Below are 27,946 nucleotides of genomic sequence, written 5' to 3'. Positions count from 1 at the left end.
GTGTTTATATATATATATATATATATATATATTTTTTTTTTGTAACTTAATTTATATACCTAACGATTTTAAATAAATGCAAGTGTTCCACTACATGCTTTGCATTCCAATACAAATTGATTAATGAAGATTGATTTATCTCTTTCTTTCTTTTTCTTTTTTTTTTTCTTTTTTTTCTTTTTTTCTGATCATAATTCAAACTGCAAAATTTAAAGTAATGCAAGTGGTCCAATACAAAACTACAAAATTGTGATAACCTTCATGATTAATGAAATACAGAACTACAAAATTGTGATAACCTTCATGATTAATGAAATACAGAACTACAAAATTGTGATAACCTTCGTGATTAATGAATATTAATTATAAAAAAAATTAATAGGACAGTTACAGCAACTGAAGCTAGGCATATATAGAGAAAACACCAGAAAAATTCTCTGATTTTTACCGTTTTGTTTGATTTATTAGTTGGCACTCATAGAGGCTTTTAATCTATTCTAAGCTACAATGTTAGGTAATTCTAAACATGTTGCAGTTTTTGCATTCCCATTTGACCACCATGCCAAACTGGTCCTCAACTTAGTCTGCAAATCAGCAACGGCTATTCCAGAAGCTCAGTCTTCTTTCTTCACCACAACCAAATCCAACCACACTCTCTTCTCACCCTCCCAATCCCACTTTCCACCCAACCTCAAACCCTACACCGTCGGATACGGCGTTCCGGTGGGCCATCAGCCGCCGGCGACTTATCTTCAGTCACTGGACTTATTCATCACGGCAGCGCCAAAAAACTTCGAGATGGTATGAAAGTGGCAGTGACAGATTCGGCCGGAGTATCAGCTGCTTGATAACTGACGGAATCCACGCATTCGTTGGATCCCAATTTGGGTTCCGTTTTCCTCTGCGCTTTTGCCCATATTCCCACCCACCTTATTCGCGAAAGCTTTAACGATGAAGACCAGGCTATACAACCCATTATTCCCGGATAATCCGGATTGCGAAATGAGGATCTACCCGACGAAGTATTCATCAATGGCGGTGACGAAGAAACGATTTTCTCCCACATGCCGAGTTAAACCGGACTGATTCTACCAGTGAGCTACAGCCATTGTCATGAATTCTTACCAAGAATTAGGCGCTGATTCCCTTCTCACTCAGCAAGTCAAATCCAAATTTCACAATTTATTCAATCTGGGTTTTCTCATTGTTCCTCTGCCTCCGATGCCTTTGCCACTGTCTGATTCCGATCAAACAGGTTGCCTATCCTGGTTGGACGGGCAAAAAACGACGTCGGTTGCATAAATAAGCTTCGGAACCCCCAGATCATGAAGAGCTAATTGCAATTGCAGAGGCACTTGAAGCAAGTACCACTCTGCCATTTCTCTGGTCTCTTAGAGGCAATTTAGTGGACCTTTTGCCTAGTGGGTTTGTTGAAAGAACAAAGAAGCATGGAAAAATAGTGAAATGAGCCAAGTTCTTGGACATTGTTCGGTGGGTGTGTTGGTAACTCACTGTGGATGTTACACTGTGTGCGAGAGCATTGCTAATGGGTTCCCAATGATTTGTAGGCCATTCTTTGGTGACCCGGACCATAAAATGACTGCGAAAATGATGGAGGAAGTTTGGGAAGTTGGGGTGAGAATTGAGGGTGGGGTTTCCACAAAGAGTGGATTGGTCAAGAGCTTTGAGCTGTTTTTGGGAAACCAAAGAGGGAAGATGATGAAAAAGAATGCTGAGGCACTCAAGGAGGTTATATTGAAAACTGCTCAACCGACCAAAAAAAAAAAAAAAATGGAATAGCTGCCAAAGATTTCAAGAGTTTGACAAATATAATATGCTTTTGAAAGAAATTACAAGTATAATAATTAGTTTTAGCGTTTATAATATACATGTATGGATACATGCAAGGGATATGGATATTTATTAAAGGATTAATATTAATCTGGTTCCAACTTGCAACCATTCTGGTCCTTCAGTATCTGGTTCCAACTTCCAATGTTAATTTGTTTACTATGTGGGACCACTTTTTAACTATTGCACTATAGTATTTTCACATGATGCCATATTCAGATCAAGTTGGTAAAACAACACCATGGTTATGGCCAATATATAATATACGAATGCTGTATTCATTATACCTTCTCTGCTTTTCTGAGAATCAATATTTGTGTCTTGCAAGCTTGTCTCTGATTTCTCTACAACATTAATAAATCTCTAACACGTATTTGAGTTTGACTCAGGTTGGCATCAATGTTTCAATTCCTGTTCCCTTGCCCTTCTTTCTCATTTACTGGCTCCAAGGCGTCTTTTGCAAGCGATCTTAACTTCTACGGTATATTATTTCATTCAGAAACCGACGCTTTTTGTTCTATCTGTCCTTTTGACGTTTGCCTATAAAATATGTATTCTAATCTTTTCTTCTTGGTAGCAGTTTTATATGACCTTAAGTACTCTAGAAATTTGTATTGTGTTTTCTTAAACAGGCAAGGCTGGAGTTAATTTTTACACTCACATAAAAACTATTAACTCAGCAGTAGGACTTACCTGGAGGCAGTGGTGTTGACGTAGCAATGCCGACTTCTCAGAAGGCATAATCGCTATCTAATTCTGTGATAAATGGTTTCTTAAAGTTTACCACTTTGTGACAGGATATTGTAAATGCAATTACTGATGATGATGATATCAGATCTGTTTCATTTGTGGGCTTTAATACTGTGAGTTTCTGAACACAAATAATTCTCAAATATATTTCCAATAACAGTTCTTTTAGAAAATAAATGCTCGAATCTCAATACCGGTATTGATTGTCAAAAGATAAAGCTGGTTTGTGGTAAGCATGGCCTCATCTTAGGTCACAGCTCCAAACATTTTAGCTAGATGAGCAGATCTTTGTATTGCAGATGGTCTGTTTGTGAAAGTGAATTAGTTTTTCGCTAGATCTACCCAATGTTTTAGCTTAAACAAAAGCTTGTGAGAAGTGTGAAAGAAATGAAGTAATTTTCAAATTATGGCATTATCATAATATATTTCTTTCAATTCTTTGAATTACTACTTAAAATAGAATAGGGCTAGGCTGCTTCTTATTATAACTTTCAAGCAATCATGATTTGAGCAACTTTTTTTTTTTGGGGTTACTGTACATAAGCATTGTTACCAATGATTGGTGATTTAGACAGTATTCCCATATGTCCTGATTGGGATTTTTTTATTTATTTTTAATTTATTTTATTATCTAGTTGTCATTCATGCATGCATCTTTTAAACAAGATGACAATTGGTTTTCCATTTATCTATCGATACTTTCTCTGTATAGCTGACTGTCTGATAGTTTTTATTTCAAATTTTAAATTGATGATAGATTCTATCTGTATTTGTTAATTGAGTTGCATAAAGATGTTCACGTGGCAGAAATCTTCTTGCTGGCTTGACATTCTTATTGATATAATTTCTAATTTCTCTGAGTTCTATCAGCAGTCTAATAGCGCCTCTTGTTTTGCTTGCTTGGCTGGTTTTCTTATTTTCATACTTCTATGTTTAAAGGCTGCCATGCACATATATGGAAGAGCATCAGCTAAAGGGAAACGTGTTCAGGTAAGTCAACTGCCTGTCCATGGTAAAAGTATACATGGTATCCATTATGCAATATTGTTGCTCTTATACCCACGTCACAGATGAAGTTGAATAAAATGTAATTTGATCATTTGCTTTCTTCAGTCTAATATGGGAGCCAAAAATCATGCAATCGTCCTGTCTGATGCAAGCGAGGATGCTGCTTTAAATGCTATTGTTGCTGCTGGTTTCGGTGCTGCTGGACAAAGATGCATGGCACTCAGCACAGTTGTTTTTGTTGGAGGTGCAAAGTCATGGTACATATTATTTTCCCTGTTTGTTCAATTTTATTCCGGTTTATGTTGTACAGTATTCTACCTTTTTCCTTTTAATAATTTGAAGGTTGACAACTTCTAAGCATTGAATGCATAGGGATAAATAATGCAAAATGTTGTCGCCTTAAATGCACTTAGTACACATATAAGCAATGGAAGGACTTACCAGGAGGCAGTGGTGTTAACCTAGCAATGCCAACTTCTCAGAAGGCATAATCGCTATCTAATATTATGAATTGTGATAAATATATCTGTCTCAGTAACTTGCTTGAACTCCTTTTGTATCAATAAAAGGTCTTCTATGTTTGGATTTAGCTTCATTTTTCTTTCTCTTTTACTTACCTTGCACGTTTCTAAGCTAATAAAACTTTATTTTGCCGAAGCAAGTTGCGCCTTGCTTTGCTTTGTTCTAGGTGAACTGACAGTTTAGTCAGGTAGTTTACATCTATTTTAATTTATTAGCTTTGAAAAAAAAATGTAGATTACACTATTTTCCGGAAAGCTAAAAAAGAGAAAGTATACTAGCCTATCTTGAAAGTGAAAATCAAAGCGAAATTTAACTGTTGTAGCGTCTGAAACTAAAATGGCCCTAGCAATGTCATTATTTTATGGAACGATTGTAACGAAAGAGTTGCTAATTTTAATGTACGAAAATTAGTTTTGGTGACTAATTTCACCATCTTTTTTTGCATCAGATTCAACATATGTTCATGTACGAAAATATTTTTCTCTCGTGTATGAATATTTTCTTATTGTTTTTATGTTATTTTTACTTAAAAGTTATATCCTAAAATGGTTACCATCCTCAAAAACTCTCTGGTAAAGCCATAAAAAATTTTCATGCCTACTATGTTAACACCAAATGAACAAATAACGGAAGCAATTAGGCACCTCGTGTAAAGCATATATTTCTTTTGAGCGAAAGTGGGTGTGTCAGCCTCCTGAATGAGAATAGCAATGTCTAAAAGTAGAAAACGATAATACGACCTAAATTGCATTATAAATATATACATATATATATATATATATATAGAGAGAGAGAGAGAGAGAGAGAAACAGAGTGGGGGTCTCAGATGAGGAAATCGAACTAAGTGGACTAAGTGGATAGTTTTTGAAGGGCAGCTAAGTGCCTTCTGCCTCTAAGTTGAGATGCCATGTTAGACTCACCAGTACATTTTACATTACAAATGCTGCACCATAGAGAGCTCTTATCAATCCCAACCCCAATCCCAATCCCAATCCCAATGCTGCACTGTATTCCTTGGAACGGAAGCAGGATTACCCTGTTGCTGGCCTCGAACCTCAGCATTACCGGGATACTCTTTCTGTGGTCCACTCTTTCCCGGCTTCACATTTGGCACATTGGAATTTTTTGGAATATCAGTGGGGGAAACCTTGGGGCTTGACAACTGGAATTTGGCTTTCAGTGCCTCAACAGCAGCCTTGTGTTTTTTCCCTTGAAGGTGAGAATTCAAAGTAATCACACTCTGCAATTTCATATGGCATATGTCACAAGTCCATTTCTGGCCTTTACCAGAAGCAGACGTCTGTGGAAGTTCTCTTTGTGCTGCAGCTTTACGAACCTGTTTTTTAATCTCTGGACCCGCAAAATTGTGGACAACTTTGGGGCCTGGCGACTGGATTTTGGCTTTCAGTGCCTCAACAGCAGCCTGGTGGTTTTTCCCTTCGAGGTGGTAATCCAAAGCATTCACACTCTGCAATGTTATATTGCATATCTCACAGGTCAATTTCTGGCCTTTAGTAGAAGTAGGTGTCTGTGGAAGTTCTCTTTGTGTTGCAACTTCAGGAACCGGTTTTTTAATCTCTGGACCTGCAAAATTTATGTTTTCAACCCGAGTGACATTTGGCTGTACTCCGCCATCCTGCAAATGCATCGCAGAAAGAGTAGTTTGCCTTTCTCAGATGAATCAGTTTTTCCCTCATAAAACAGAACAAGGTATGGTAACGTGGAAATGAACTTAAAAAGAATCATCAAGACCGTTACTTGCTTAAGAGCTTTCACTTCATTCTTATCCAAAACCTCTATAGGTCTGATATCTTTCTGTGTAACAGTAGGCCTTTCAGAGTTCAACTATAAAAAGAGAAAATATCATAAGATTACTTCATCAAGAAGCCGATAAATCATGCTTGTATACTTCTGCAACAGCATGCATTCTCAGCTATATTCTATAATCCAACCAAAAACCAGTCCAAAACAAATTCAACATCTCATGATTTACATTGCTTTCAAAAGTATTAGAAAGCATAGGAATATAAAAAAATATGGGATTCATGAAATGGACTAAGTTTAATTTATTACATCTTTAAAAACTCCGTTAGAACATAAAGAAAGAATCGTGGATTTTCTAAGAGTGGCATAAGAAATGTTACCTGCTCCACCTTTTTATTCTCTGTAGATGGTGATGCTTTGATATCTTTCACATCAAGATTCTGCATTGTGCTACCAGACTGAAGCAACAGTAAAGTGATGAGAAAGAAAGAGAGAGCTTATTACTCAATGTTGGACCAAAAATCCATACCCATTCAAATCAATTATGTAACATTATATTAAGTTTTTGGCATATATACACGCATATAATATAAGTTATGCCTATAGAGATTATCAAATCTGAAATATTGTGATCCTATAGTACCAAGCATCACATATTTTCTTCAATGAATCTGTCTATTTTACCTTCCGAGCAATGATTTTCTCAAGAGCTTCAGGTCCATTCTCCTTTATATATTTCTCCATCTCGGTTGAAAAGTTATCTTTCGCATACAAGGACTTCATTCGTTTATTGAACCAATTGATGACGTTTTGGAGGTCCATAGAAAGACATGGACGAATAAGATTTTTATAGACGTAGAAAGCACCATCAAAGTAAGGGACCACCAACCAGCAGACAATCATTAGCCTGATGTATTGCCACAGCCGAAGCCTGAATATTTGAAATTGAATACATGAGACACAGATTAAAATCAAAACCTTGTAGATAAAGATCTCTATTTTGTCAGAAAATTCGGTTGTACTTTTCGCCTAAGTGTAATTTTTTTTTTTTTTCTTTTTCTGTTTTTCTCATTGTTACTTGGAAACCAAACAGAGTATCATACAGGGGAATAAAGTACAGCAGAATTACCACTCAAGGAGATTCAAAACATGTTCAAGAAGCAGAATCAAAGAGAAAACAACCCAATAAGTATTCAACTTCTGAGTGTCTGAAACTGAATTGTGCTCAATTGCCCTAACAGAAGCACATCTGTCAAAAAGAAAACAATAATCCATAAGAAAAACATCAAAACCATCATCATTCTATCCATGAGTGACACTTTGTAAAGGACATGCAGAGATCGAGTTAAAAGATCACACAGGTTTTGTTCGCACAAATGCAAATAAGTAAAAGTAAATATATAGATTTTTCTTTAAAGAAAAAAAAAAAAAATGCAAGTGTCACCAACAGAAGTAGTTTTTACATAGAAAGAATCTTACAGTGGATACCCCAAGGCAAAGAGAGGCCTGCGCGCAAAACAGAAAACAATAAAATAAAATAAAATAAAAATATTAAATAACGATATAATATAATCAATGATATTGATGTGCTCCATGAAACAAAATTGGGTTTCAGCTTAAGACCCTATATTGAAATTTTTATAATATTCTAAGAGAAGTAAAAGAAATCCATAATGTTAAAGAAATAATCAACATCTAATGAAGTTTTTGTTTTTTTCTTTTTGTTTTTTGTTCTTTTTTTTTTTTTTTTTTTTTTAAAGCAAAGATAATACATACCATGCAAGAACATCAACAAAATATTTGCCAGCAAATTGAACAAGACCCACAAAACCCATTTCGAAGTTGATGAACCAGAAGCTGCTTAAGTGAGTTTTTGGTTTTCTACAGCCACTGAATCTCAAAGGAAAACTCTTCGTGGAAGTTGTAGCGACTGAGGAGGAGGAGAAGAAGAAGAAAGAAGAACCTTTTTATTTGCAAAGAAAATGAAAGCAAACCGTAATAAAGAGTAAACGAATAGTCAAGCAGTCGCGTTCAAGCCATTGGTCATACGGGAGTTGCATAGTTCATAAGAATACTGGTCAATGGGGAACAACAAACACTTTCCCCTTCCATTTTCCTTTTATTATATTATCAACGAAATTTCCACGTCGAATAATGCCTACGTACGGATCATCGTCTATTGGACGATCTATATGGCGTTGTATAGTAATCGGACGGTTCGTAAATCAAAGAATATTATCACCGACTCCCTTGCTTAAAGAATCTCTAGTAACTGACTGCCGTCGTATTATTAGTATTATATTTTTTTTTTTGGCTACTTGCTTAATAGACGAGGAAAGAAGAAAACCGCGGGAGTAAGGCTTCTATTTTTCTTTTTTCTCTTTTCTTTTTCTTTTTTTTAAAATATCTTTGATGTATTCTTAGCCGTATATTATATGGTTGGTTTTTACCTTTTTATTTTTTCTATTTAGCTCGTGTGTAATTTTTTTTTTTTTTTTACGTCTGATGGTTTTTAGTATTAAGGTAATTAGAATTGATTAGGCATTAAAATTGATTATAAACTTAAAGGAAATAAAAAATAAAAAAAACAAGCACAAATTTTAATTGTGTTGAATCTAGTGTGTGTGTGTGTATATATATATATATATATATATATATATGTATATATTTCTCATTTAACTTTGTACTTAACTTGTCCATCAACCACAGCATTTATTATTTTTCTCGGTACCAATCCCATTTCTTGGACATCAAAAAGACAAAGTCCATCTCCAGGTCCTCAAACAAAGCTGAATACAAGACTGCTGCAAATGCCACTGCTGAATTCTGCTGGGTAGAGAATTTACTCACAGAACTTAGAACTTGGTATTCCCCTCTCCACACCAACGGCACTCTACTGTGACAATTTAGTGGCTACATATCTCCGTTCCAATCCTCTCTTTCACTAAAAAATGAAGCATGTTGGTGTAGACTTCAACTTTGTCCGGCAAAGGGTTCAATCTGGCACTCTACACGTGATCAGCTGGCTGATATCCTAACTAAACCTCTCTCTCGGTCCTTGTTCTTGTCTAACAGGTCCAAAATTCATGTTCTTCCAAGAACACAAATTTTGAGAGGGCAAAATAGCTCATAACAGTTTCATCCCTTGTTCTTATCTGTAACAACCTGTGTATAGCCTCGTATCTATGTTTATCTGTTGTGTTTAGCTGTTGTACTTGCTCTCTTGTATTTATATGCTGATTCAATACATCACTGAGTCATAGATTGCATTCCACGTTCTCTACTGTTCTTTAAGTATTTCTTTTTATAGCTACTCCTACTTCTAAATTATTATTATTTTATTACACATATGTACTCTGTTTTACACGCAAGTCACAATTTTGGGTAGATATGGGAATGGAGCTTCCATATTCACAACATCTAGTATCGCTGCAAGGAAATTTCAAACAGAGATTGAAGCTGGACAGGTGAAAAAAAACAACCTTTTTGGGGTTGTCTGTAATCTGCATTCAATTAAAAGGAAAAGCAGATAGATATTAGTCATGTTAAGTTCGTTTACCATGTGGGATCCCTTTTGACCATTGCACCTTTAGTTTTCTTACAGAATGCCATATTCAGATCAAATTGGTAAAACAACCCTATGGTTACAGCCAATATATAATATTGTTACGGAATTGGGAGAAAAACAAATGGCAACAGAAACAAAGAAATCGAAAAACAAACACACAATTAACGTGGAAATCCTTGACGGGAAAAACCACGGACAGGGAGAAGCAAATCCAATATCGAAAGATTTGTACAAGGTGAGCCAAATTTCGAGATACCCTAAAAAACCCCAATGACGGCCGAACAAAAATACAGATATATATATAGTACAGAAGAAACCCTAAAATTGAACGGTCTCAGGCCTATCGGCCCGAGACCTCCGCTTCCACCACAGAGCCCCAAATTTTTCTCCAAAATTTAGTTTCACCAAATGAGTCGCACCGCGAGCTTTTCGGGTCGGGTCAACAAGAATTCGGATCACAAACTCTAACAAATATAAAAATGTTGTACTCATCTTGGAATTAATATTTTATATCTTGCAAGCTCGTCTTTTATTTCTCTACAACATTATTAAATCTTTAACTTGTATTTGAGTTTGACTCAGGTTGGCATCAATGTTCCAACATTATTACTGGCTCCCAGGCATCTTTTGCAGGCGATCTTAACTTCTATGGTATATTATTTCATTCAAAAACCTTTTTTTTTATTTTTCTTGGTTTTTTCTGTCCTTTTGACCGTTGCATATAATGTGGTTAAAAAAAAAAAAAAAAATCTTCTTGGTAGTACTTTTATATGATCTTAGGTAATATAGAACTTTGTATTGTGTTTTCTTCAACAGGCAAGGCTGGAGTTAATTTTTAGACACAGATAAAAACTATAACTCAGCAATGGAAGACTTACCAGGAGGCAGCCAACTTCTAAGGCACAATCGCTATCTAATATTGTGAATTGTGATAAATATATCTGTCTCAGTAACTTGCTTGAACTCCTTTTGTATCAATAAAAGGTCTTCTATGTTTGGATTTAGCTTCATTTTTCTTTCTCTTTTACTTACCTTGCACGTTTCTTAGCTAATAAAACTTTATTTTGCCGAAGCATGTTGCGCTTTGCTTTGTTTTGTTCTAGGTGAACTGAAAGTTTAGTCAGGTAGTTTACATCTATTTTAATTTATTAGCTTTAAAAAAAGAAAAATGTAGATTACACGATTTTCCGCAAAGCTAAAAAAGAGAAAGTATACTAGCCTATCTCGATAGTGAAAATCAAAGTGAAATTTCAATGTTGTAGCATATGAATTAAAATGGCCTTAAAAATGTCATTTTTCGATGGAACGATTGTAACGAAATTGCTGCTAATTTTAATGTACGAAAATTAGTTTTGGTGACTAATTTCACCATCTTTTTTTCATCAGATTCAACATATGTTCATGTATGAAAATATTTTTCTCTCGTGTGTAAATATTTATTATTGTTTTTATGTTATTTTTACTTCAAATTATATCCTAAAATGGTTACTATCCTCGAAAACTCTCTGGTAAAGCTACAGAAAATTTTCATGCCTACTAAATGAACAAATAACAGAAGCAATTGGGCATGTCGAGTAAAGCATATATTTCTTTTGAGCCAAAATGGGTGCATCAGACTCCGGAAGGAGAATAGTAATACCTGAAAGTAGAAAACGATAATACGACCTAAATTGCATTATAAATATATATATATATATATATATATATATATATATATATAGAGAGAGAGAGAGAGAGAGAGAAACAGAGTGTGGGTCTCTTCCGAGGAAATCGAACTAAGTGGATAGCTGTTGAAGGGCAGCTAAGTGCCTTCTGCCTCCAAGATGAGATACGATGTTAGACTCACCAGTGCATTTTACATTACAAATGCTGCACCATAGAGAGCTCTTATCAATCCCAAGGCTTCCTATGTTAGGCTTCTTCGGCTGTTGAGCTTCCACCGATTTCCTTGGAACTGAAGCAGGAATACCCTGTTGCTGGCCTCGAACCTCAGCATTACCGGGATACTCTATCTGCGGTCCACTCTTTCCCGGCTCCACATTTGGCACATTGGAATTGTTTGGAATATCAGTGGGGGCAACCCTGGGGCCTGATGCCCGGTATTTGGCTTTCAGAGCCACAACAGCAACCTTGTGTTCTTGTCCTTGAAGGTGGATATTAAAAGTAGTCACATCCTGCATTGTTATATTGCATATCTCACAGGTCCATTTTTGGCCTTTACTAGAAGAAGGTGTCTCTGGAAATTCTCTTTGTGTTGTTGCAGCTTCAGGAACCGGTTTTTTAATCTCTGGACCTGCAAAATTTCTGTATTCAACCCGAGTGACATTTGGCTGTACTCCACCATCCTGCAAATGCATCGCAGAAAGAGTAGGTTGCCTTTCTCAGATGAATCAGTTTTTCCCTCATAAAACAGAACAATGCACAGTAAAGTGAAAATGAACTTAAAAGAATCATCAAGACCATCATTTTCTTAAAAGCTTTCACTTCATTCTTCTCCAAAACCTCCAGCGGTCTGATATCTTTCTGTGTAACCGTAGGCCTTTCAGAGTTCAACTATAGAAAGAGAAAATATCATAAGATTACTTCATCAAGAAGCCGATAAATCATGCTTGTATACGTCTGCAAAAGCATGCATTCTCAACTATATTCTATTCGCCAACCAAAAACCAGTCCAAAACAAATTCAACTTCTCATGATTTACATTGCTTTCGAAAGTATTAGAAAGCATATGAATATATATATATATAAAAAATTAAAAAAATACAGGATTCATGAAATGGACTAAAATTAATTTATTACATCTTTCAAAACTCCTGTTAGGACATAAAGAAAGAAATGTGGATTTTCTATGAGTGGCTTAAGAAATGTTACCCGCTCCACCTCTTTATTCTCTGTAGACGGTGCTGCCTTGATATCTTTAATTGAAGCAACAGTAAAGTGATGAGAAAGAAAGAGATAGATTATCACTCAATGTTGGACCAAAAATCCATACCCATTCAAATCAATTATATAACATTCTATTGAGTTTGCATATACACACGCATATAATACAAGTTATGCCTATAGGGACTATAAAATCTGAAATATTATGATCCTATAATACCAAGCATCACGTATTTTCTTCAATGAATCTGTCTATTATACCTTGCCAGCAATGATTTTCTCCAAAGCTTCTGGTTCATTCTCCTTTATAAATTTCTCCAACTCGGTTAAAAAGTTATCTTTCGCGTACAAGGACTCCATTCGTTTATTGAACCAATTGATGACGTTTTGGAGGTCCATAGAAAGACATGGGCGAATAAGATTTTCATAGACGTAGAAAGCACCATCAAAGTAAGGGGTCACTAACCAACAGACAATCATTAGCCTGATGTATGGCCACAGCAGAAGCCTGAATATTTGAAATTGTATACATGAGACATAGATTAAGATCAAAACCTTGTAGATAAAGATCTCAATTTTGTCAGAAAATTCAGTTGTACTTTTTGCTAGGTGTAGTTATTTATTTATTTTTTTCTTTTTCTGTTTTTCTCATTGTTACTTGGAAACCAAACAGAGTATCATACAGGGGAATAAAGTACAGCAGAATTACCACTCAAGGAGATTCAGAACATGTTCAAGAAGCAGAATCAAAGAGAAAACAACCCAATAAGTATTCAACTTCTGAGTATCTGAAACTGAATTGTTCTCAATTGCCCTAATGGAAGCACATCTGTCAAAAGAAAACCATAATCCATAAGGAAAACATCAAAACCAGCATCGTTCTATTTCTATCCATGAGTCACATTTTGTAAAGGATATGCAGAGTTCGAGTTGAAGGATCACACAGGTTTTGTTTGCACAAACGCAAATAAGTAAATAAATAATTTTTTCTTTTAAAAAAATGCAAGTGGCGCCAACAAAAGTACGTTTTACATAGAGAGAAACTTACAGAGGATACCCCAAGGCAAAGAGAGGCCTGCGCACAAAACAGAAAACAGAAAAATAAAATAAAAATATTAAATAACGATATAATATAATCAATGATATTGATGTGCTATGAAACAAAATTGGGTTTTAGCTTAAGACCCTATATTGAAATTTTTATAGTATTCTAAGAGAAGTAAAAGAAACCCATAACGTTCAAGAAATAATAAACATCTAATGAAGTTTTTGTTTTTTTTTCTTTTTTTTTTTTTTTTTGTGTTTTATGAGCAAAGATAATACATACCATGCAAGAGCATTAACAAAATATTTGACAGCAAATTGAACAAGACCCACAAAACCCATTTCGAAGTTGATGAACCTGGACCTGCTTAAGTGGGTTTTTGATTTTCTACAGCCACTGAATCTCAAAGGAAAACTCTTCGTGGAAGTTGAAGAGAGACTGAGGAGGAGAAGATGAAGAAAGCAGAACCTTTTTTATTTGCAAAGAAAATGAAAGCAAACTGTAATAGAGCAAACGAAAAGTCAAGCAGTCGCGTTCAAGCTTTGGTCGTATGTAAGTTGTGCAGCTAAAAATATAAATGAAATAAAAATTTATTTTTTATTTAAGATTTTAAAATTAATAGTATTTTAATTTTGTATTAAAATCAGAAATGTAAAAGTTGTAAATTTAAAACTTAATAATTTTATCTAAAATAAAAAAGGAAAACAAATTTCAACATCCGGAGAAGAGTCCAAAAAAATTAATATAATAGAAAAAAATATAAATAAAATAAAAATTCACATTTTATATTTCAACAATATTGGCTAAGGGGAACATCAAACACTTTCCCATTCCATTTTCCTTTAATTATTATCAACGAAATTTCCACGTCAGTAACAATAATGCCTACGTACGGATCATCGTCTATTGGACGATCCATAAGGCGTTGGATAGTAATCGGACAGTTCATAAATCAAAGAATATTATCACCGACCCCTTTGCTTAAAGAATCTCTAGTAACTGACTGCCGACGTATTAATAATTTTTTTTTTAAAATTTTTTTTTTTCTTTTTTGCTACTTGCTTAATAGACAAGGAAAGGAAGAAAACCGCGGGAGTAAAGATTCTATTTTTCTTTTTCTTTTTTTTTGTTAAAAAATGTCTTTCATGTATTCGTAATATATGGTTGGTTTTTAACTTTTTGTTTTTTTCTATTTAATTTGTGTGTGTTTTTTTTTCATCATATCGAACGGTTGTTAGTATTATGGTCATTAGAATTGTTTAGGCATTAAAATTGATTATATACTTAAAAGGAAATTAAAAAGAATCAAAATCAAAAAGAAATTTAAATGGTGTTTAATTTGGTGTTTATATATACAGAGTTGGTCTTTTTTGTATTGCTGAGATCCACATGTATTTATCATGTAGACTTTAATATTAATTATAATTTTTAAAAAAATCATCATCAATACTATTATATAGAATTAAATATTAACGAATTGTCATCAATATAGAAACCTGCACCACAATATTATACTTCCTCTGATATATATATATATATATATATTCCCATTTAAATTTGTACTTGATTTATATACCTAACAATTTTAAATGCAAGTGTTCCATTACATGCTTTGCATTCCAATACGAATTGATTAATGAAGATTGATTTATCTCCTTTTTTTTTCCTTTTTTTCTTTTTTTATCATTACATGATGACGCACTCAAGGACGTTTTATTGAAAGTTGCTCAACCAAATGGAATAGCTGGTAAAGATTTCAAGAGTTTGACAAATATAATATGCTTTTGGAAGAAATCACAAGTATAATTAGTTTTAGCGTTTATAATATACATGCAAGGGCTATGGATACTTTTATAAAAGGATTAATATTAATCTGGTTCCAACTTGCAACCATTCTGGTCCTTCAATATCAGGTTCCAACTTCCAATGTTTAGTTTGTTTACCATGTGGGACTACTTTTTAACTATTGCACTATAGTATTTTTACATGCTGCCATATTCTGATCAATTTGGTAAAACAACACTGCGGCTACAGCCACTATAGTATTTTTACATGCTGCCATATTCTGATCAATTTGGTAAAACAACACTGCGGCTACAGCCAATATACAATATACAAATGTTGTATTCATTATACCTTCTCTGCTTTTCTGATAATCAATATTTATGTCTTGCAAGCTTGTCTCTGATTTCTCTAAAACATTAATAAATCTCTAACACGTATTGGGTTTGACTCAGGTTGGCATCAATGTTCCAATTCCTGTTCCCCTGCCCTTCTTCTCATTTACTGCCTCCAAGGCATCTTTTGCCGGCGATCTTAACTTCTATGGTATATTATTTCATTCAGAAACCGATTTTTTTTTATTCTCTGTCCCTTTGACCTTTGCGTATGAGATACATATTTTAATCTTTTCTTCTGGGTGGTAGTTTTATATGATATTATGTAATATAGGAATTCGTATTGTGTTTTCTTCAACAGGCAAGGCTGGAGTTGATTTTTACACACACATAAAAACTATTAACTCAGCAATGGAAGGACTTGCCAGGAGGCAGTGGTGTTAACGTAGCAATGCCGACTTCTCAACAGGCATAATCTCTATCTAATGTTGTGATAAACATATATGTCCCAGTAACTTGCTTGAACTCCTGTATCAATAAAAGGTCTTTACTATGTTTGAATTTAGCTTCCATTTTTCACTCTTTCACTTACCTCTCCATGTTTGTACGCTAATAAAACTTTGTCTGCCTAAGCAAGTTGCTGCTTGCTTTTCTTTGCTTCGTTTTAGGTGAACCGAAAGTTTAGTCACATAGTTTACCACTATCTTATTAGCTTTAAAAAAAATGTATATTACACTATTTTCCAGAGACGAAAAATAGAACGTATACTAGCCTATTCTGAAACTGAAAATCAAAGCGAAATTCGAATGTTGTAGCATAGAAATTAAAAATGGCCTTAAAAATGTCATCTCTTTATGGAACGATTATAACAAGACAGTTGCTAATTTTCATGTACGAAAATTAGTTGTGGTGACTAATTTCACTATCTTTTTTTCTCGTGTATGAAAATTTACTTATTGTTTTTTATGTTATTTTTACTTCAAGTTATATCCTAAAATGGTTAGGATGATCCTCGAAAACACACCGGTAAAGCTACAGAAAATTTTCATGCCTACCATGTTAACACTACATGAATAAATAACAGAAGCAATTAGGCACCTCGTGTAAAGCATATATTTCTTTTGAGCGAAACTGGGTGTATCAGATTCCTGAATGAGAATAGCAATGTCGAAAAGTGGAACACAATAATACGACCTAAATTGCATTATATGTAGAGAGATAGAGAAAGAAACAGAGTGTGGGTCTCAGATGAGGAAATCAAACTAAGTGGATAGTTGTTGAAGGGCAGCTACGTGCCTTCTGCTTCCAAGATGAGATGCCATGTCCAACTCACTGGTGCAGTTTATACTACAAATGCTGCACCATAGAGAGCTCTTATCAATCCCAAAGCTTCCAATCTTGTTGAATGGCAGCTAAGTGCCTTCCGCCTCGAAGATGAGATGCCATGTCAGACCTGCTAGTGCAGTTTACATTACAAATGCTGCACCATAGAGAGCTCTTATTTATCCCAATGCTACCTATGTTAGGCTTCTTCGGCTGTTGAGCTTGAACCGATTTCCTTGGAACTGAAGCAGGAATACCCTGTTGCTGGCCTCGAACCTCAGCATTACCGGAATACTCTTTCTGTGGTCCACTCTTTCCTGGCTCCACATTTGGCACATTGGAATTTTTTGGAATGAAAGTGAGGACAACCTTGGGGCCTGATGACCGGTTTTTGGCTTTCAGAGCCTCAACAGCAGCCTCGTGTTCTTGTCCTTGAAGGTGGGAATTCAAAGTAGGCTCCACATTTGGCACATTGGAATTTTTTGGAATGAAAGTGGGGACAACCTTGGGGCCAGATGACCGGTTTTTGGCTTTCAGAGCCTCAACAGCAGCCTCGTGTTCTTGTCCTTGAAGGTGGGAATTCAAAGTAGGCTCCACATTTGGCACATTGGAATTTTTTGGAATGAAAGTTGGGACAACCTTGGGGCCTGATGACCGGTTTTTGGCTTTCAGAGCCCCAACAGCAGCATCGTGTTCTTGTCCTTGAAGGTGGGAATTCAAAGAGGGCTCAACATTTGGCACATTGAAATTTTTTGGAATGAAAGTGAGGACAACATTGGGGCCTGATGACCGGTTTTTGGCTTTCAGAGCCTCAACAGCAGCCTCGTGTTCTTGTCCTTGAAGGTGGGAATTCAAAGTAGGCTCCACATTTGGCACATTGGAATTTTTTGGAATGAAAGTGGGGACAACCCTGGGGCCAGATGACCGGTTTTTGGCTTTCAGAGCCTCAACAGCAGCCTCGTGTTCTTGTCCTTGAAGGTGGGAATTCAAAGTAGGCTCCACATTTGGCACATTGGAATTTTTTGGAATGAAAGTTGGGACAACCTTGGGGCCTGATGACCGGTTTTTGGCTTTCAGAGCCCCAACAGCAGCATCGTGTTCTTGTCCTTGAAGGTGGGAATTCAAAGAGGGCTCAACATTTGGCACATTGAAATTTTTTGGAATGAAAGTGAGGACAACCTTGGGGCCTGATGACCGGTTTTTGGCTTTCAGAGCCTCAACAGCAGCCTCGTGTTCTTGTCCTTGAAGGTGGGAATTCAAAGTAGGCTCCACATTTGGCACATTGGAATTTTTTGGAATGAAAGTTGGGATAACCTTGGGGCCAGATGACCGGTTTTTGGCTTTCAGAGCCTCAACAGCAGCCTTGTGTTCTTGTCCTTGAAGGTGGGAATTCAAAGTAGGCTCCACATTTGGCACATTGGAATTTTTTGGAATGAAAGTTGGGACAACCTTGGGGCCTGATGACCGGTTTTTGGCTTTCAGAGCCTCAACAGCAGCCTTGTGTTCTTGTCCTTGAAGGTGGGAATTCAAAGTAGTCACACCCTCCGATGTTATACGGCATATCTCACAGGTCCATTTTTGGCCTTTACTAGAAGAAGGTGTCTGTGGAAGTTCTCTTTGTGTTGCACCTTCAGGAACCTGTTTTTTAATATCTGGACCTACAAAATTTCTGTTTTCAACCCGAGTGACATTTGGCTGTACTCTGCTACCCTGCAAATGCATCGTAGAAAGAGTAGGTTGCCTTTCTCAGATGAATCAGTTCTTCCCTCAAAAAACAGAACAATGCACAGTAAAGTGAAAATGAACTTAAAAGAAGCATCAAGACCATTACTTGCTTAGCAGCTTTCACTTCATTCTTCTCCAAAACCTCTACAGGTCTGATATCTTTCTGCGTAACAGTATGCCTTTCAGAGTTCAACTATGAAAAGAGAAAATATCAAAAGATTACTTCATCAAGAACTCGATAAATCATGCTTGTATACTTCTGCAAAAGCATGCATTCTCAACTATATTCTATTCGCCAACCAAACACCAGTCCAAAACAAAGTCAACGTCTCATGATATACATTGCTTTCGAAAGTATTGGAAAGCATATCAACATAACAGAATATGGGATTCATGAAATAGACTAAGTTTAATTTATTACATCTTTAAAAACTCCGTTAAAACATAAAGAAAGAATCGTGGATTTTCTAAGAGTGGCATAAGAAATGTTACCTGCTCCACCTCTTTATTCTCTGTAGATGGTGATGCTTTGCTATCTTTCACATCAAGATTCTGCTTTGTGCCACCAGACTGAAGCAACAGTAAAGTGACGAGAAAGAAAGAAACACCTTATTACTCAATGTTGGACCAAAAATCCATACCCATTCAAATCAATACATTCTATTAAGTTTGCATATACACACGCATATAATATAAGTTATGCCTATAGAGATTATCAAATCTGAAATATCATGATCCTATAATACCAAGCATCACATATTTTCTTCAATGAATCTGTCTATTTTACCTTGCAAGCAATGATTTTCTCAAGAGCTTCAGGTCCATTCTCCTTTATAAATTTCTCCATCTCGATTAAAAAGTTATCTTTCGCGTACAAGGACTCCATTCGTTTATTCAACCAATTGATTACGTTTTGGAGGTCCATAGAGAGACATGGGCGAATAAGATTTTTATAGACGTAGAAAGCACCATCAAAGTAAGGGGTCACTAACCAACAGACAATCATTAGCCTGATGTATGGCCACAGCAGAAGCCTGAATATTTGAAATTGAATACATGAGACATAGTTCGATTAAAATCAAAACCTTGTAGATAAAGATCTCTATTTCGTCAGAAAATTCGGTTGTACTTTTCGCCTAGGTGTAATTTTTTTTTTTTTTTCTTTTTCTGTTTTTCTCATTGTTACTTGGAAACCAAACAGAGCATCATGCAGGGGAATAAAGTACAGCAGAATTACCACTCAAGGAGATTCAAAACATGTTCAAGAAGCAGAATCAAAGAGAAAACAACCCAATAAGTATTCAACTTCTGAGTATCTGAAACTGAATTGTACTCAATTGCCCTAATGGAAGCACAACTGTCAAAAAGAAAACAATAATCCATAAGAAAAACATCAAACCATCATCATTCTATCCATGAGTCACATTTTGTAAAGGATATGCAGAGATGGAGTTGAAAGATCACACAGTTTTTGTTTGCACAAATGCAAATAAGTAAAAGTAAATATATAAATTTTTCTTTTTAAAAAAAAATAAAAAAATGCAAGTGTCACCAACAAAAGTACGTTTTACATAGAGAGAAACTTACAGAGGATACCCCAAGGCAAAGAGAGGCCTGCGCGCAAAACAGGAAACAAAAAAATAAAACAAAATAAGATAAAAATATTAAATAACAATATAAAATAATCAATGATATTGATGTGCTCCATGAAACAAAACTGGGTTTCAGCTTAAGATCCTATATTGAAATTTTTATAGTATTCTAAAAGAAGTAAAAGAAACCCATAATGTTCAAGAAAGAATCAAAACCTAATGAAGTTTTTGTTTTTTTTTTCCTAAAGCAAAGATAATACATACCATGCAAGAACGTCAACAAAATATTTGACAGCAAATTGAGCAAGACCCACAAAAACCATTTCGAAGTTGATGACCTGAACCTGCTTAAGTGGGTTTTTTGGTTTTGTACAGCCAGTGAATCTCAAAGGAAAACTCTTCGTGGAAGTTGAAGAGACTGAGGTGGAGAAGAAGAACCTTTTTATTTGCGCAGAGAACGAAAGCAAACTGTAATAACGAGTAAACGAAAAGTCAAAGTGGTCGCGTTCAAGCTTTGGTCATATGTGAGCCGCGTAGCTCATAACAATACAGCTCACTGGGGAACAACAAATACTTTCCCATTACATTATCCTTTTTCCATTCATATACTAAATTTCCACGTCAGCAACAATAATTCCTACGTACGGATCATCGTCTATTGGACGATTTATAAGGCGTTGGATAGTAATCGGACGGTTCATAAATCAAAGAATATTATCACCAACCACTTTGCTTAGAGAATCTCTAGTAATTGACTGCCGACGTATTAATAATTTTTTTTTATTTTTTTTTTGGCTACTTGCTTATAGAATACGAAAAGAAGAAAACCGCGGGAGTAAGGATTCTATTTTTTTTTTTTTTTTCAAATGTCTTTGATGTATTCGTAACCATATATAATATATGGTTGTTTTTTATCTTTTTATTTTTTTCTATTTAATTTGTGTGTAATTTTTCTTCTTTTTTATTATATGGAATGGTTGTTAGCGTTAAGGTAATTAGAATTGCTTAGGCATTAAAGGAAATAAAAAAAAGAATCAAAAACAAAACACTCATGTAAATTGTGTTCAATTTAGTGTTTATATATATACATATATATTTTTTTTCTCATTTAACTTTGCACTTAATTTATACACCTGACAATTTTAAATAAATGTTAGTGTTCCATTACATGCTTTGCATTCCAATACAAATTGATTAATGAAGATTGATTTGTCTCTTTTTCTTTTTCTTTTTTTTTTATCATAATTGAAACTGCAAAATTTAAATTAATGCAAGAGTTCCAATACAAAACTACAAAATTGTGATAACCTTCATGATTAATGAAATACAGAACTACAAAATTGTGATAACCTTTATGATTAATGAATATTAATTAAAAAAATTAATAGGACAGTTACAGCAACTGTAGCTAGGCATATATTAGACAAAACACCAGAAAAATCCTTGTTTTCTTTCTTCAACACAGCCAAATTCAACCACACTCTCTTCTCACCCTGCCAATCCCACTTTCCACCCAACCTCAAACCTTACACCGTCGGAGACGGCGTGCCGGCCGGCGACTCATCTTCAGTCACTGGACTTATTCATCGCGGCAGCGCCAAAACCTTCGAGATGGGTATGAAAGTGACGGTTACAGAGTCGGGTCGGAGTATCTGCTGCTTGATAACTGATGGAATCTTGTTGTTTGGCGCAGATTTGACCCAGAATACATGCATTCGTTGGATCCCAATTTGGATTCCGTTTTCCTCTGCACTTTGCCTATATTCACACCCACGTTATTCACGAAAGCTTTAACAATGAAGACGGAGTTATAGAACCCATTATTCCTGGATTGCGAAATTCGGATCTACCCGACGAAGTATTCATCAATGTCGGTTCCGAAGGAACGATTTTCTCCCAAATGCTGAGTCAAACCCGACTGATTCTACCACTGAGCTACAGCCATTGTCATGAATTTTTACCAAGAATTAAGCGCTGATTCTCTTCTCACTCAGCAACTCAAATCCAAATTTCACAATTTATTCAATCTGGGTTTCCTCATTTGCCGCCGATGCCTTGCCATCGTCTGATTCCGATCAAACAGATTGCCTATCGTGGTTGGACAGGCAAAAAACGACGTCGGTTGCATATATAAGCTTCGGAACACTGGCTACCCAAGATCATGAAGAGCTAATTGCAATTGCAGAGGAACTTGAAGCAAGTACCACTCTGCCATTTCTCTGGTCTCTCATAGGCAATTTAGCGGACCTTTTGCCTAATGGGTTTGTTGAAAGAACAAAGAAGCATGGAAAAATAGTGAAATGGGCACCACAGAGCCGAGTTCTTGGACATGGTTCTGTGGATCTGTTCGTAACTCACTGTGGATGTAACTCTGTGTACGAGAGCATTGCCAATGGGGTCCCAATGATTTGTAGGCCATTCTTTGGGGACCCGGAACATTAGAATGACTGCGAAAATGGTGGTGGAAGTTTGGGAAGTTGGTGTGAGAGTTGTGGGTGGGGTTTTCACAAAGAGTGGATTGGTCAAGAGCTTTGAGCTGTTTTTGGGAAACCAAAGAAGGAAGATGATGAAAAAGAATGCCGAGACACTCAAGGAGGTTATATTGAAAGCTGCTCAACCAAATGGAATACCTGCCAAAGATTTCAAGAGTTTGACAAATATAATATGCCTTTGGAAGAAATTACAAGTATACACGCAAGGGGCTATGGATATTTTTATAAAAGGATTAATATTAATCTGGTTCCAACTTGCAACCATTCCGGTCCTTACAGTATCTGGTTCCAACTTCCAATGTTTAGTTTGTTTGCTATGTGGCACCACTTTTTAACTGTTGCACTTTAGCATTTTTACATGATGCCATATTCTGATCAATTTGGTAAAACAACACTACGGTCATAGCCAACATATAATATACGAATGTTGTATTCATCATACCTTCTCTGCTTTTCTTAGAATCAATATTTATGTCTTGCAAGCTTGTCTCTGATTTCTCTACAACATTAATAAATCTCTAACACGTATTTGGGTTTGACTCAGGTTGGCATCAATGTTCCAATTCTTGTTCCCTTGCACTTTTTCTCATTTACTGCCTCAAAGGCATCTTTTGCCGGCGATTTTAACTTCTATGGTATATTTTTCATTCAGAAACCGACTTTTTTTAATTCTATCTGTCCTTTTGACTTTTGCGTATGATATACATATTTTAATCTTTTCTTCTTGGTGGTAGTTTTATATGATATTATGTAATATAGGAATTCGTATTGTGTTTTCTTAAACAGGCAAGACTGGAGTTGATTTTTACACACACATAAAAACTATTAACTCAGCAATGGAAGGACTTGCCAGGAGGCAGTGGTGTTAACGTAGCAATGCCGACTTCTCAGCAGGCATAATCTCTATCTAATGTTGTGATAAACATATATGTCCCAGTAACTTGCTTGAACTCCTGTATCAATAAAAGGTCTTTACTATGTTTGAATTTAGCTTCCATTTTTCACTCTTTTACTTACCTCTCCATGTTTGTACGCTAATAAAACTTTGTCTGCCTGAGCAAGTTGCTGCTTGCTTTTCTTTGCTTCGTTTTAGGTGAACCGAAAGTTTAGTCACATAGTTTACCACTATCTTATTAGCTTTAAAAAAAAATGTATATTACACTATTTTCCAGAGACGAAAAATAGAAAGTATACTAGCCTATTCTGAAACTGGAAATCAAAGCGACATTCGAATGTTGTAGCATACAAATTAAAAATGGCCTTAAAAATGTCATCTCTTTATGGAACGATTATAACAAAACAGTTGCTAATTTATTCACGAAAATTAGTTCTGGTGACTAATTTCACTATCTTTTTTTCATAAGATTCCACATATTTTTATGTACGAAAATATTTTCTGTACATTATTCTTGTCAGTGTACGAAAATTTTTATTTTATGTTATTTTTCCTTCACAGTTATATCCTAAAAGTTACCATCCTAGAAACTCTCTGGTAAAGCTACAGAAGGTTTTCGTGCCTATTTAGCAAAATTTACGTTAATACTAAATGAATAAATAATTAGGCACTTGAGTAAAGTCTATATTACGTTTGAGTGAAAGTGGGTGTATCCTGACTCCTGAATGAGAACAGCAATGTCTGAAAAGTAGAAAACAATAATACGACCTAAATTGCCTTATATAGAGAGGGAGAAAGAGATAGAGACATTGTTAGTCTCAGATGAGGAACTCGAACTAAGTAGATAGTTGTTTAAGGGCAGCCAAGTGCCTTCCGCCTCCAAGATGAGATACCATGTCAGTCTCACTAGAGCAGTTTACATTACAAATGCTGCACCATAGAGGGCTCCTATTAATCCCAATGCTTTCTTTGTTTGGCTTCTTTGGCTGTTGAGTTTGCGCCAATTTCCTTGGAGTTGAAGCAGGATTACTCTGTGTTGCTGGCCTCGAACATCAGCATTACCGGGATGCCCTTTCTTCGATCCACTTTTTCGAGGCTCCACATTTGGCACATTGGAATTTTTTGAAATGAAAGTGGGAACAACCTTGGGGAGTGATGGACCTGCAAAATTGAGGACAACCTTGAGGCGTGATGACGGGTTTTTGGTTTTCAGTGCCTCACAAGCAGCCAGGTGTTTTTGCCCTTGGAGATGGGAATTCAAATTAGACACACTCTGCAATGTTATATGGCATATCTCACAGGTCCATTTCTGGTCTCTACCAGAAGCAGGTGTCTGTGGAAGTTCCCTTCGTCCTGCAACGTCAGGAACCGGTCTTTTAGTCCCTGGACCTGCAAAATTTCTGTATTCAACCCCAGTGACATTTGGCTGTACTCCACCATCCTGCAAATGCATCGCATAAAGAATAGGTTGCCTTTCTCAGATAAATCAGTTTTTCCCTCATAAACATAATAATGCGTGGTAAAGTGAAAATGAACTCAAAAGAATCATCAAGACCATTACTTGCTTAGCAGCTTTCACTTCATTCTTCTCCAAAACCTCTACAGGTCTGATATCTTTCTGTGTAACACTAGGCCTTTCAGAGTTCAACTATAAAAGGAGAAAACATCATAAGATTACTTCGTCAAGAAGCCGATAAATCCTCCTTGTATACTTCTGTGAAAGCGTGCATTCTCAACTATATTGTATTCGCCAGCCAAAAACCAATCCAAAACAAATTCAACATCTCGTGGTTTACATTGGCTTTCAAAAGTATCAGAAAGCATATTGATATAACAAAATATGGGATTCATGAAATGGACTATGTTTGATTTATTACATCTTTCAAAACTCCTGTTAGAACATAAAGAAAGAAATGTGGATTTTCTATGAGTAGCTTAAGACATTACCTGCTTCACCTCTTTATTCTCTATAGATGGTGCTGCTTTGATATCCTTCACATCAAGATTTTGATTTGTGCCACCAGACTGACGCAACAGTAAAGTGAAGAGAAAGAAAGCGAGAGTATATTACTCAATGTTCAACCAGAAAACAAGATCCAAAATAACAATCAGTTGAATTTAGATGACTACACCAATTCAAATCAATTATATAAAATTATATTAATCTAAATTACCGCATACACAATAATGCTTATAGAGATGATCAAACCTGAAATATTAGGATCCTATAATACCAAGCATCATATATTTTCTTCATTGCATTTGTCTATTTTACCTTGAGAGCAATGATCTTCTCAAGAGCTTCAGATCCATTCTCTTTGACATATTTCTCCATCTCGGCTAAAAAGTTATCTTTTGCGTACAAGGACTCCATTCGTTTATTGATAACGTTTTGCAGGTCCGTACAGAGACATGGGCGAATTAGATGCATATAGACGTACAAAGCACCATCAAAGTGAGGGATCACTAGCCAACAGACAATCATTAGCCTGATGTGTTGCCACAGCAATAGCCTGAATATTTGAAATTGAATATATTTGACAAAGTTAAAGAGCAAAAATCAAAATCAAAAACTTGTAGATAAAGATCTCTTCTTGTCAAAAAATTCAGTTGGCTTTTAGCTAGGTGTAATTTCCTTCTTTTTTTTTTTTTTCTTTTTTCTTTTTTTTGTCTCATTGTTACTTGGAAATCAAACAGAATATCACAGAGGGGAATAAAGTACAGCAGAATTACCACTTGAGGAGATTCAAAGCATGTTCAAGAAGCAAAATCAAAGACAAAACAACCCAATAAGCATTCAACTTCTTAGTGTCTGAAATAGAATTGTTCTCAATCGCCCAAACAGAAGCACATCTGTCAATAAAAAAATAATCATCCATAAAAATTGTCAACACCATCATCATTTTATACATAAAGACACATTTTCTACATACCAAGGATACGCAGTAGTCTTATTCATAAATACAAATATAACGTATAGAAAACATATATTTTTAATATATATATATATATATATATATTTTCGGGGATAAAATAAAAAGGAAAGAAAAAGGAAATTGCCAGTGTCACCAACAAGTTAAAGTACGTTTTACACAGAGAGAGAGAGAGAGAGAGAGAGAGAGAGAGAGAGACTTACAGAGGATACCCCAAAGCAAGGAGAGGCCTGCACGCAAAACAGAAAACAAAAATGACATGAATAATAAATTATAATTATATGCTCATTGGAAACAAATAAGGTGCAGCTTAAGATCCTAAATCGAACACTATGTAGTATCCTAAGAAAAACTAAAAGAAAGTCAAACTGTTGAAAGAAAGAATGAAACTGTACCATGCAAAAACACCAACACAATATTTGACCGCAAATTGAACAACAACCACAAAACCCATTTCGAAGTTTATCAACCTCCTTATCTGGGTTTTTGGTTTCTACAGCCTCTGAATCTCAAAGAAACTCTTGCGCGCGTGGAAGTTGAAGTTGAAGAGACTCAGAAAAAGAAGAAGCTTTACGGCCCAACAAGAGAGAAAAAACATTAAAAAAAAAAAAAATGCAAACTGAAACAACAAGTAAACGAGGAGAATAATTCTAATACTCCCAAAGTACGTGCTCTCTAACATAAGGAGGTGTAGTCAATACATATACACATAGATTCCACTCCGCAAGTGCTCGGGAAATATCATAGATTTTTGGGTAAACGAGAAATCATTTCTTTAAAAAAAAAAAAAAATGTAAAAAAGAAGTCGAGCACGGCAGTTGATCTTCAAGCTAGTCGTAATGAGCTCGTTACTGTTAATTTATGATGGCCTACGTACAGATCATCTTCCACTCAACGATTCTAAGGCGTTCGATGGAAATCGTACGACTAAAATGTAACTTACTTTTTATTCTACATCAATCAAAGAATGTTATCGTGCACCCTTCGGATGTGATCCAACGGCTCCTGACTACTTATAAAGTGCTGATTCCAAAGAATCTGCAGTAACAGTTTTTTCCCTGGTTTTCTTTGGCCTCGGCTTGCTTAATAGCAAAGGAAAAGTGCAAAACGCGGGGAAAAAAAGTACTTACAAAATTTTATATTTTTTTAAAAAAATAATAATAATAAAATGGTTTAGGAAAAAAAAACTTTGATCCAATTAGAATTCAGAACCTTCCTCTTTTTTCTTTTTTTTTTGTCCTTTTTTTCTTTTTGTTTAACTTTCAGAACCTTCCATATACATTTATATATATATACATATATATAAATGTTGTTTTGTTTGTCTCACCGGTTAATTATACAGCACCATCTACATTTGAGTGATCTGGGAGACTGGAATTAATTAACTTCAGTCAGTGAATAGTTTAAATGAAATCTTAATTGGTAATCAAAAGTTTTCAATCAAACATTTTCCTTTTTGTTTCTTTCTTCTTCTTTTT

The 27,946-nt window shown here is 35.4% G+C and overlaps 6 protein-coding genes across 14 annotated transcripts; 2 read left to right on the top strand and 4 right to left on the bottom strand.

Annotated features, from left to right (window-relative positions):
• Nucleotides 1–378: 378 nt before the first annotated feature.
• LOC132805442 (methylmalonate-semialdehyde dehydrogenase [acylating], mitochondrial-like) lies at nucleotides 379–4,198 on the top strand. 3 transcript variants are annotated; one of them, XR_009640914.1, is made up of 4 exons: nucleotides 379–2,332; nucleotides 2,484–2,714; nucleotides 3,541–3,591; nucleotides 3,715–3,945. XR_009640914.1 is itself a non-coding variant. In XM_060820495.1 (3 exons), the coding sequence occupies exons 1-3, from the start codon at nucleotides 3,394–3,396 to the stop codon at nucleotides 3,989–3,991; spliced, it is 360 nt and encodes a 119-aa protein (XP_060676478.1). In that variant the 5' UTR covers nucleotides 2,721–3,393; the 3' UTR covers nucleotides 3,992–4,198. The 3 variants fall into 3 exon arrangements, 2 of the variants coding, with proteins under 2 accessions (XP_060676478.1, XP_060676477.1); XM_060820495.1 differs by lacking the exons at nucleotides 379–2,332; nucleotides 2,484–2,714 and adding an exon at nucleotides 3,982–4,198 and having other exon boundaries at nucleotides 2,721–3,591; nucleotides 3,715–3,866; XM_060820494.1 differs by lacking the exons at nucleotides 379–2,332; nucleotides 2,484–2,714 and adding an exon at nucleotides 3,952–4,198 and having other exon boundaries at nucleotides 2,721–3,591; nucleotides 3,715–3,866.
• A 654-nt stretch (nucleotides 4,199–4,852) lies between these two features.
• On the bottom strand, nucleotides 4,853–7,981 carry LOC125418154 (uncharacterized). 3 transcript variants are annotated; one of them, XM_025076942.3, is made up of 7 exons: nucleotides 7,672–7,980; nucleotides 7,359–7,401; nucleotides 7,025–7,144; nucleotides 6,580–6,826; nucleotides 6,276–6,353; nucleotides 5,890–5,976; nucleotides 4,853–5,767 (listed from the first exon to the last, which is right to left on the bottom strand). In XM_025076942.3, the coding sequence occupies exons 1-7, from the start codon at nucleotides 7,682–7,684 to the stop codon at nucleotides 5,096–5,098; spliced, it is 1,260 nt and encodes a 419-aa protein (XP_024932710.3). In that variant the 5' UTR covers nucleotides 7,685–7,980; the 3' UTR covers nucleotides 4,853–5,095. The 3 variants fall into 3 exon arrangements, with proteins under 3 accessions (XP_024932710.3, XP_015892229.3, XP_048336472.2); XM_016036743.4 differs by having other exon boundaries at nucleotides 7,375–7,401; nucleotides 7,672–7,979; XM_048480515.2 differs by lacking the exon at nucleotides 5,890–5,976 and having other exon boundaries at nucleotides 7,375–7,401; nucleotides 7,672–7,981.
• A 3,052-nt stretch (nucleotides 7,982–11,033) lies between these two features.
• On the bottom strand, nucleotides 11,034–13,926 carry LOC107426542 (uncharacterized). Of its 2 annotated transcripts, XM_016036745.4 has the most exons (6): nucleotides 13,674–13,926; nucleotides 13,395–13,421; nucleotides 13,056–13,175; nucleotides 12,608–12,854; nucleotides 11,924–12,016; nucleotides 11,034–11,808 (listed from the first exon to the last, which is right to left on the bottom strand). In XM_016036745.4, exons 1-6 carry the CDS (start codon nucleotides 13,730–13,732, stop codon nucleotides 11,239–11,241), a joined length of 1,116 nt encoding a protein of 371 aa, XP_015892231.3. In that variant the 5' UTR covers nucleotides 13,733–13,926; the 3' UTR covers nucleotides 11,034–11,238. The 2 variants fall into 2 exon arrangements, with proteins under 2 accessions (XP_015892231.3, XP_015892232.2); XM_016036746.4 differs by lacking the exon at nucleotides 11,924–12,016 and having other exon boundaries at nucleotides 13,674–13,925.
• Nucleotides 13,927–16,683: 2,757 nt separating this feature from the next.
• Nucleotides 16,684–20,658, bottom strand: LOC107426536 (uncharacterized). 3 transcript variants are annotated; one of them, XM_016036734.4, is made up of 7 exons: nucleotides 20,413–20,658; nucleotides 20,144–20,170; nucleotides 19,794–19,913; nucleotides 19,344–19,590; nucleotides 19,049–19,126; nucleotides 18,663–18,719; nucleotides 16,684–18,541 (listed from the first exon to the last, which is right to left on the bottom strand). In XM_016036734.4, the coding sequence occupies exons 1-7, from the start codon at nucleotides 20,469–20,471 to the stop codon at nucleotides 16,886–16,888; spliced, it is 2,244 nt and encodes a 747-aa protein (XP_015892220.3). In that variant the 5' UTR covers nucleotides 20,472–20,658; the 3' UTR covers nucleotides 16,684–16,885. The 3 variants fall into 3 exon arrangements, with proteins under 3 accessions (XP_015892220.3, XP_015892219.3, XP_024932706.3); XM_016036733.4 differs by having other exon boundaries at nucleotides 18,663–18,749; nucleotides 20,413–20,657; XM_025076938.3 differs by having other exon boundaries at nucleotides 18,663–18,749; nucleotides 20,493–20,655.
• An 851-nt stretch (nucleotides 20,659–21,509) lies between these two features.
• On the top strand, nucleotides 21,510–23,630 carry LOC107426545 (anthocyanidin 3-O-glucosyltransferase 1-like). Of its 2 annotated transcripts, XM_060820493.1 has the most exons (4): nucleotides 21,510–21,763; nucleotides 21,842–22,834; nucleotides 23,185–23,275; nucleotides 23,427–23,630. In XM_060820493.1, the coding sequence occupies exons 2-4, from the start codon at nucleotides 22,592–22,594 to the stop codon at nucleotides 23,507–23,509; spliced, it is 417 nt and encodes a 138-aa protein (XP_060676476.1). In that variant the 5' UTR covers nucleotides 21,510–21,763; nucleotides 21,842–22,591; the 3' UTR covers nucleotides 23,510–23,630. The 2 variants fall into 2 exon arrangements, with proteins under 2 accessions (XP_060676476.1, XP_060676475.1); XM_060820492.1 differs by having other exon boundaries at nucleotides 21,515–22,834.
• A 559-nt stretch (nucleotides 23,631–24,189) lies between these two features.
• LOC107426541 (uncharacterized) lies at nucleotides 24,190–27,366 on the bottom strand. The gene is made up of 7 exons (XM_016036744.4): nucleotides 26,864–27,366; nucleotides 26,672–26,698; nucleotides 26,269–26,388; nucleotides 25,811–26,048; nucleotides 25,483–25,560; nucleotides 25,097–25,183; nucleotides 24,190–24,976 (listed from the first exon to the last, which is right to left on the bottom strand). The coding sequence occupies exons 1-7, from the start codon at nucleotides 26,920–26,922 to the stop codon at nucleotides 24,452–24,454; spliced, it is 1,134 nt and encodes a 377-aa protein (XP_015892230.3). The 5' UTR covers nucleotides 26,923–27,366; the 3' UTR covers nucleotides 24,190–24,451.
• Nucleotides 27,367–27,946: the final 580 nt, after the last annotated feature.

This window comes from Ziziphus jujuba, chromosome 9, assembly GCF_031755915.1.
Source record: "Ziziphus jujuba cultivar Dongzao chromosome 9, ASM3175591v1".
In the NCBI taxonomy this organism is placed as follows: domain Eukaryota; kingdom Viridiplantae; phylum Streptophyta; class Magnoliopsida; order Rosales; family Rhamnaceae; genus Ziziphus; species Ziziphus jujuba.
Note: the sequence above shows the minus strand (reverse complement) of the source record. Positions and strands in the feature narration are given on the sequence as shown.

Coding starts and splice junctions, on each gene's coding strand:
- LOC107426542 (XM_016036745.4), bottom strand. CDS start 13,732: ATGGGTTTTGTGGGTCTTGTTCAATTTGCTGTCAAATATTTTGTTAAT. Junction 13,176..13,394: donor TTTGCCTTGGGGTATCCTCT/GTAAGTTTCTCT, acceptor TTCTTTTGACAG/ATGTGCTTCCATTAGGGCAA. Junction 12,017..12,607: donor AGAAAATCATTGCTGGCAAG/GTATAATAGACA, acceptor CTCTTTCTATAG/TTGAACTCTGAAAGGCCTAC.
- LOC125418154 (XM_016036743.4), bottom strand. CDS start 7,730: ATGGGTTTTGTGGGTCTTGTTCAATTTGCTGGCAAATATTTTGTTGAT. Junction 7,145..7,374: donor TTTGCCTTGGGGTATCCACT/GTAAGATTCTTT, acceptor TCTTTTTGACAG/ATGTGCTTCTGTTAGGGCAA. Junction 6,827..7,024: donor GTTTTGAATCTCCTTGAGTG/GTAATTCTGCTG, acceptor TCAAATATTCAG/GCTTCGGCTGTGGCAATACA.
- LOC107426541 (XM_016036744.4), bottom strand. CDS start 26,922: ATGGGTTTTGTGGTTGTTGTTCAATTTGCGGTCAAATATTGTGTTGGT. Junction 26,699..26,863: donor TGTGTTGGTGTTTTTGCATG/GTACAGTTTCAT, acceptor TTTTGCGTGCAG/GCCTCTCCTTGCTTTGGGGT. Junction 25,184..25,482: donor AGAATAAAGAGGTGAAGCAG/GTAATGTCTTAA, acceptor CTCCTTTTATAG/TTGAACTCTGAAAGGCCTAG.
- LOC107426545 (XM_060820493.1), top strand. CDS start 22,592: ATGACTGCGAAAATGGTGGTGGAAGTTTGGGAAGTTGGTGTGAGAGTT. Junction 22,835..23,184: donor GCCTTTGGAAGAAATTACAA/GTATACACGCAA, acceptor GGTTTGACTCAG/GTTGGCATCAATGTTCCAAT. Junction 23,276..23,426: donor CGGCGATTTTAACTTCTATG/GTATATTTTTCA, acceptor TTTCTTAAACAG/GCAAGACTGGAGTTGATTTT.
- LOC107426536 (XM_016036733.4), bottom strand. CDS start 20,471: ATGGTTTTTGTGGGTCTTGCTCAATTTGCTGTCAAATATTTTGTTGAC. Junction 20,171..20,412: donor TTTGTTGACGTTCTTGCATG/GTATGTATTATC, acceptor TTTTGCGCGCAG/GCCTCTCTTTGCCTTGGGGT. Junction 19,591..19,793: donor GTTTTGAATCTCCTTGAGTG/GTAATTCTGCTG, acceptor TCAAATATTCAG/GCTTCTGCTGTGGCCATACA.
- LOC132805442 (XM_060820494.1), top strand. CDS start 3,394: ATGTTCACGTGGCAGAAATCTTCTTGCTGGCTTGACATTCTTATTGAT. Junction 3,592..3,714: donor CTAAAGGGAAACGTGTTCAG/GTAAGTCAACTG, acceptor TGCTTTCTTCAG/TCTAATATGGGAGCCAAAAA. Junction 3,867..3,951: donor GTTGGAGGTGCAAAGTCATG/GTACATATTATT, acceptor AATAATTTGAAG/GTTGACAACTTCTAAGCATT.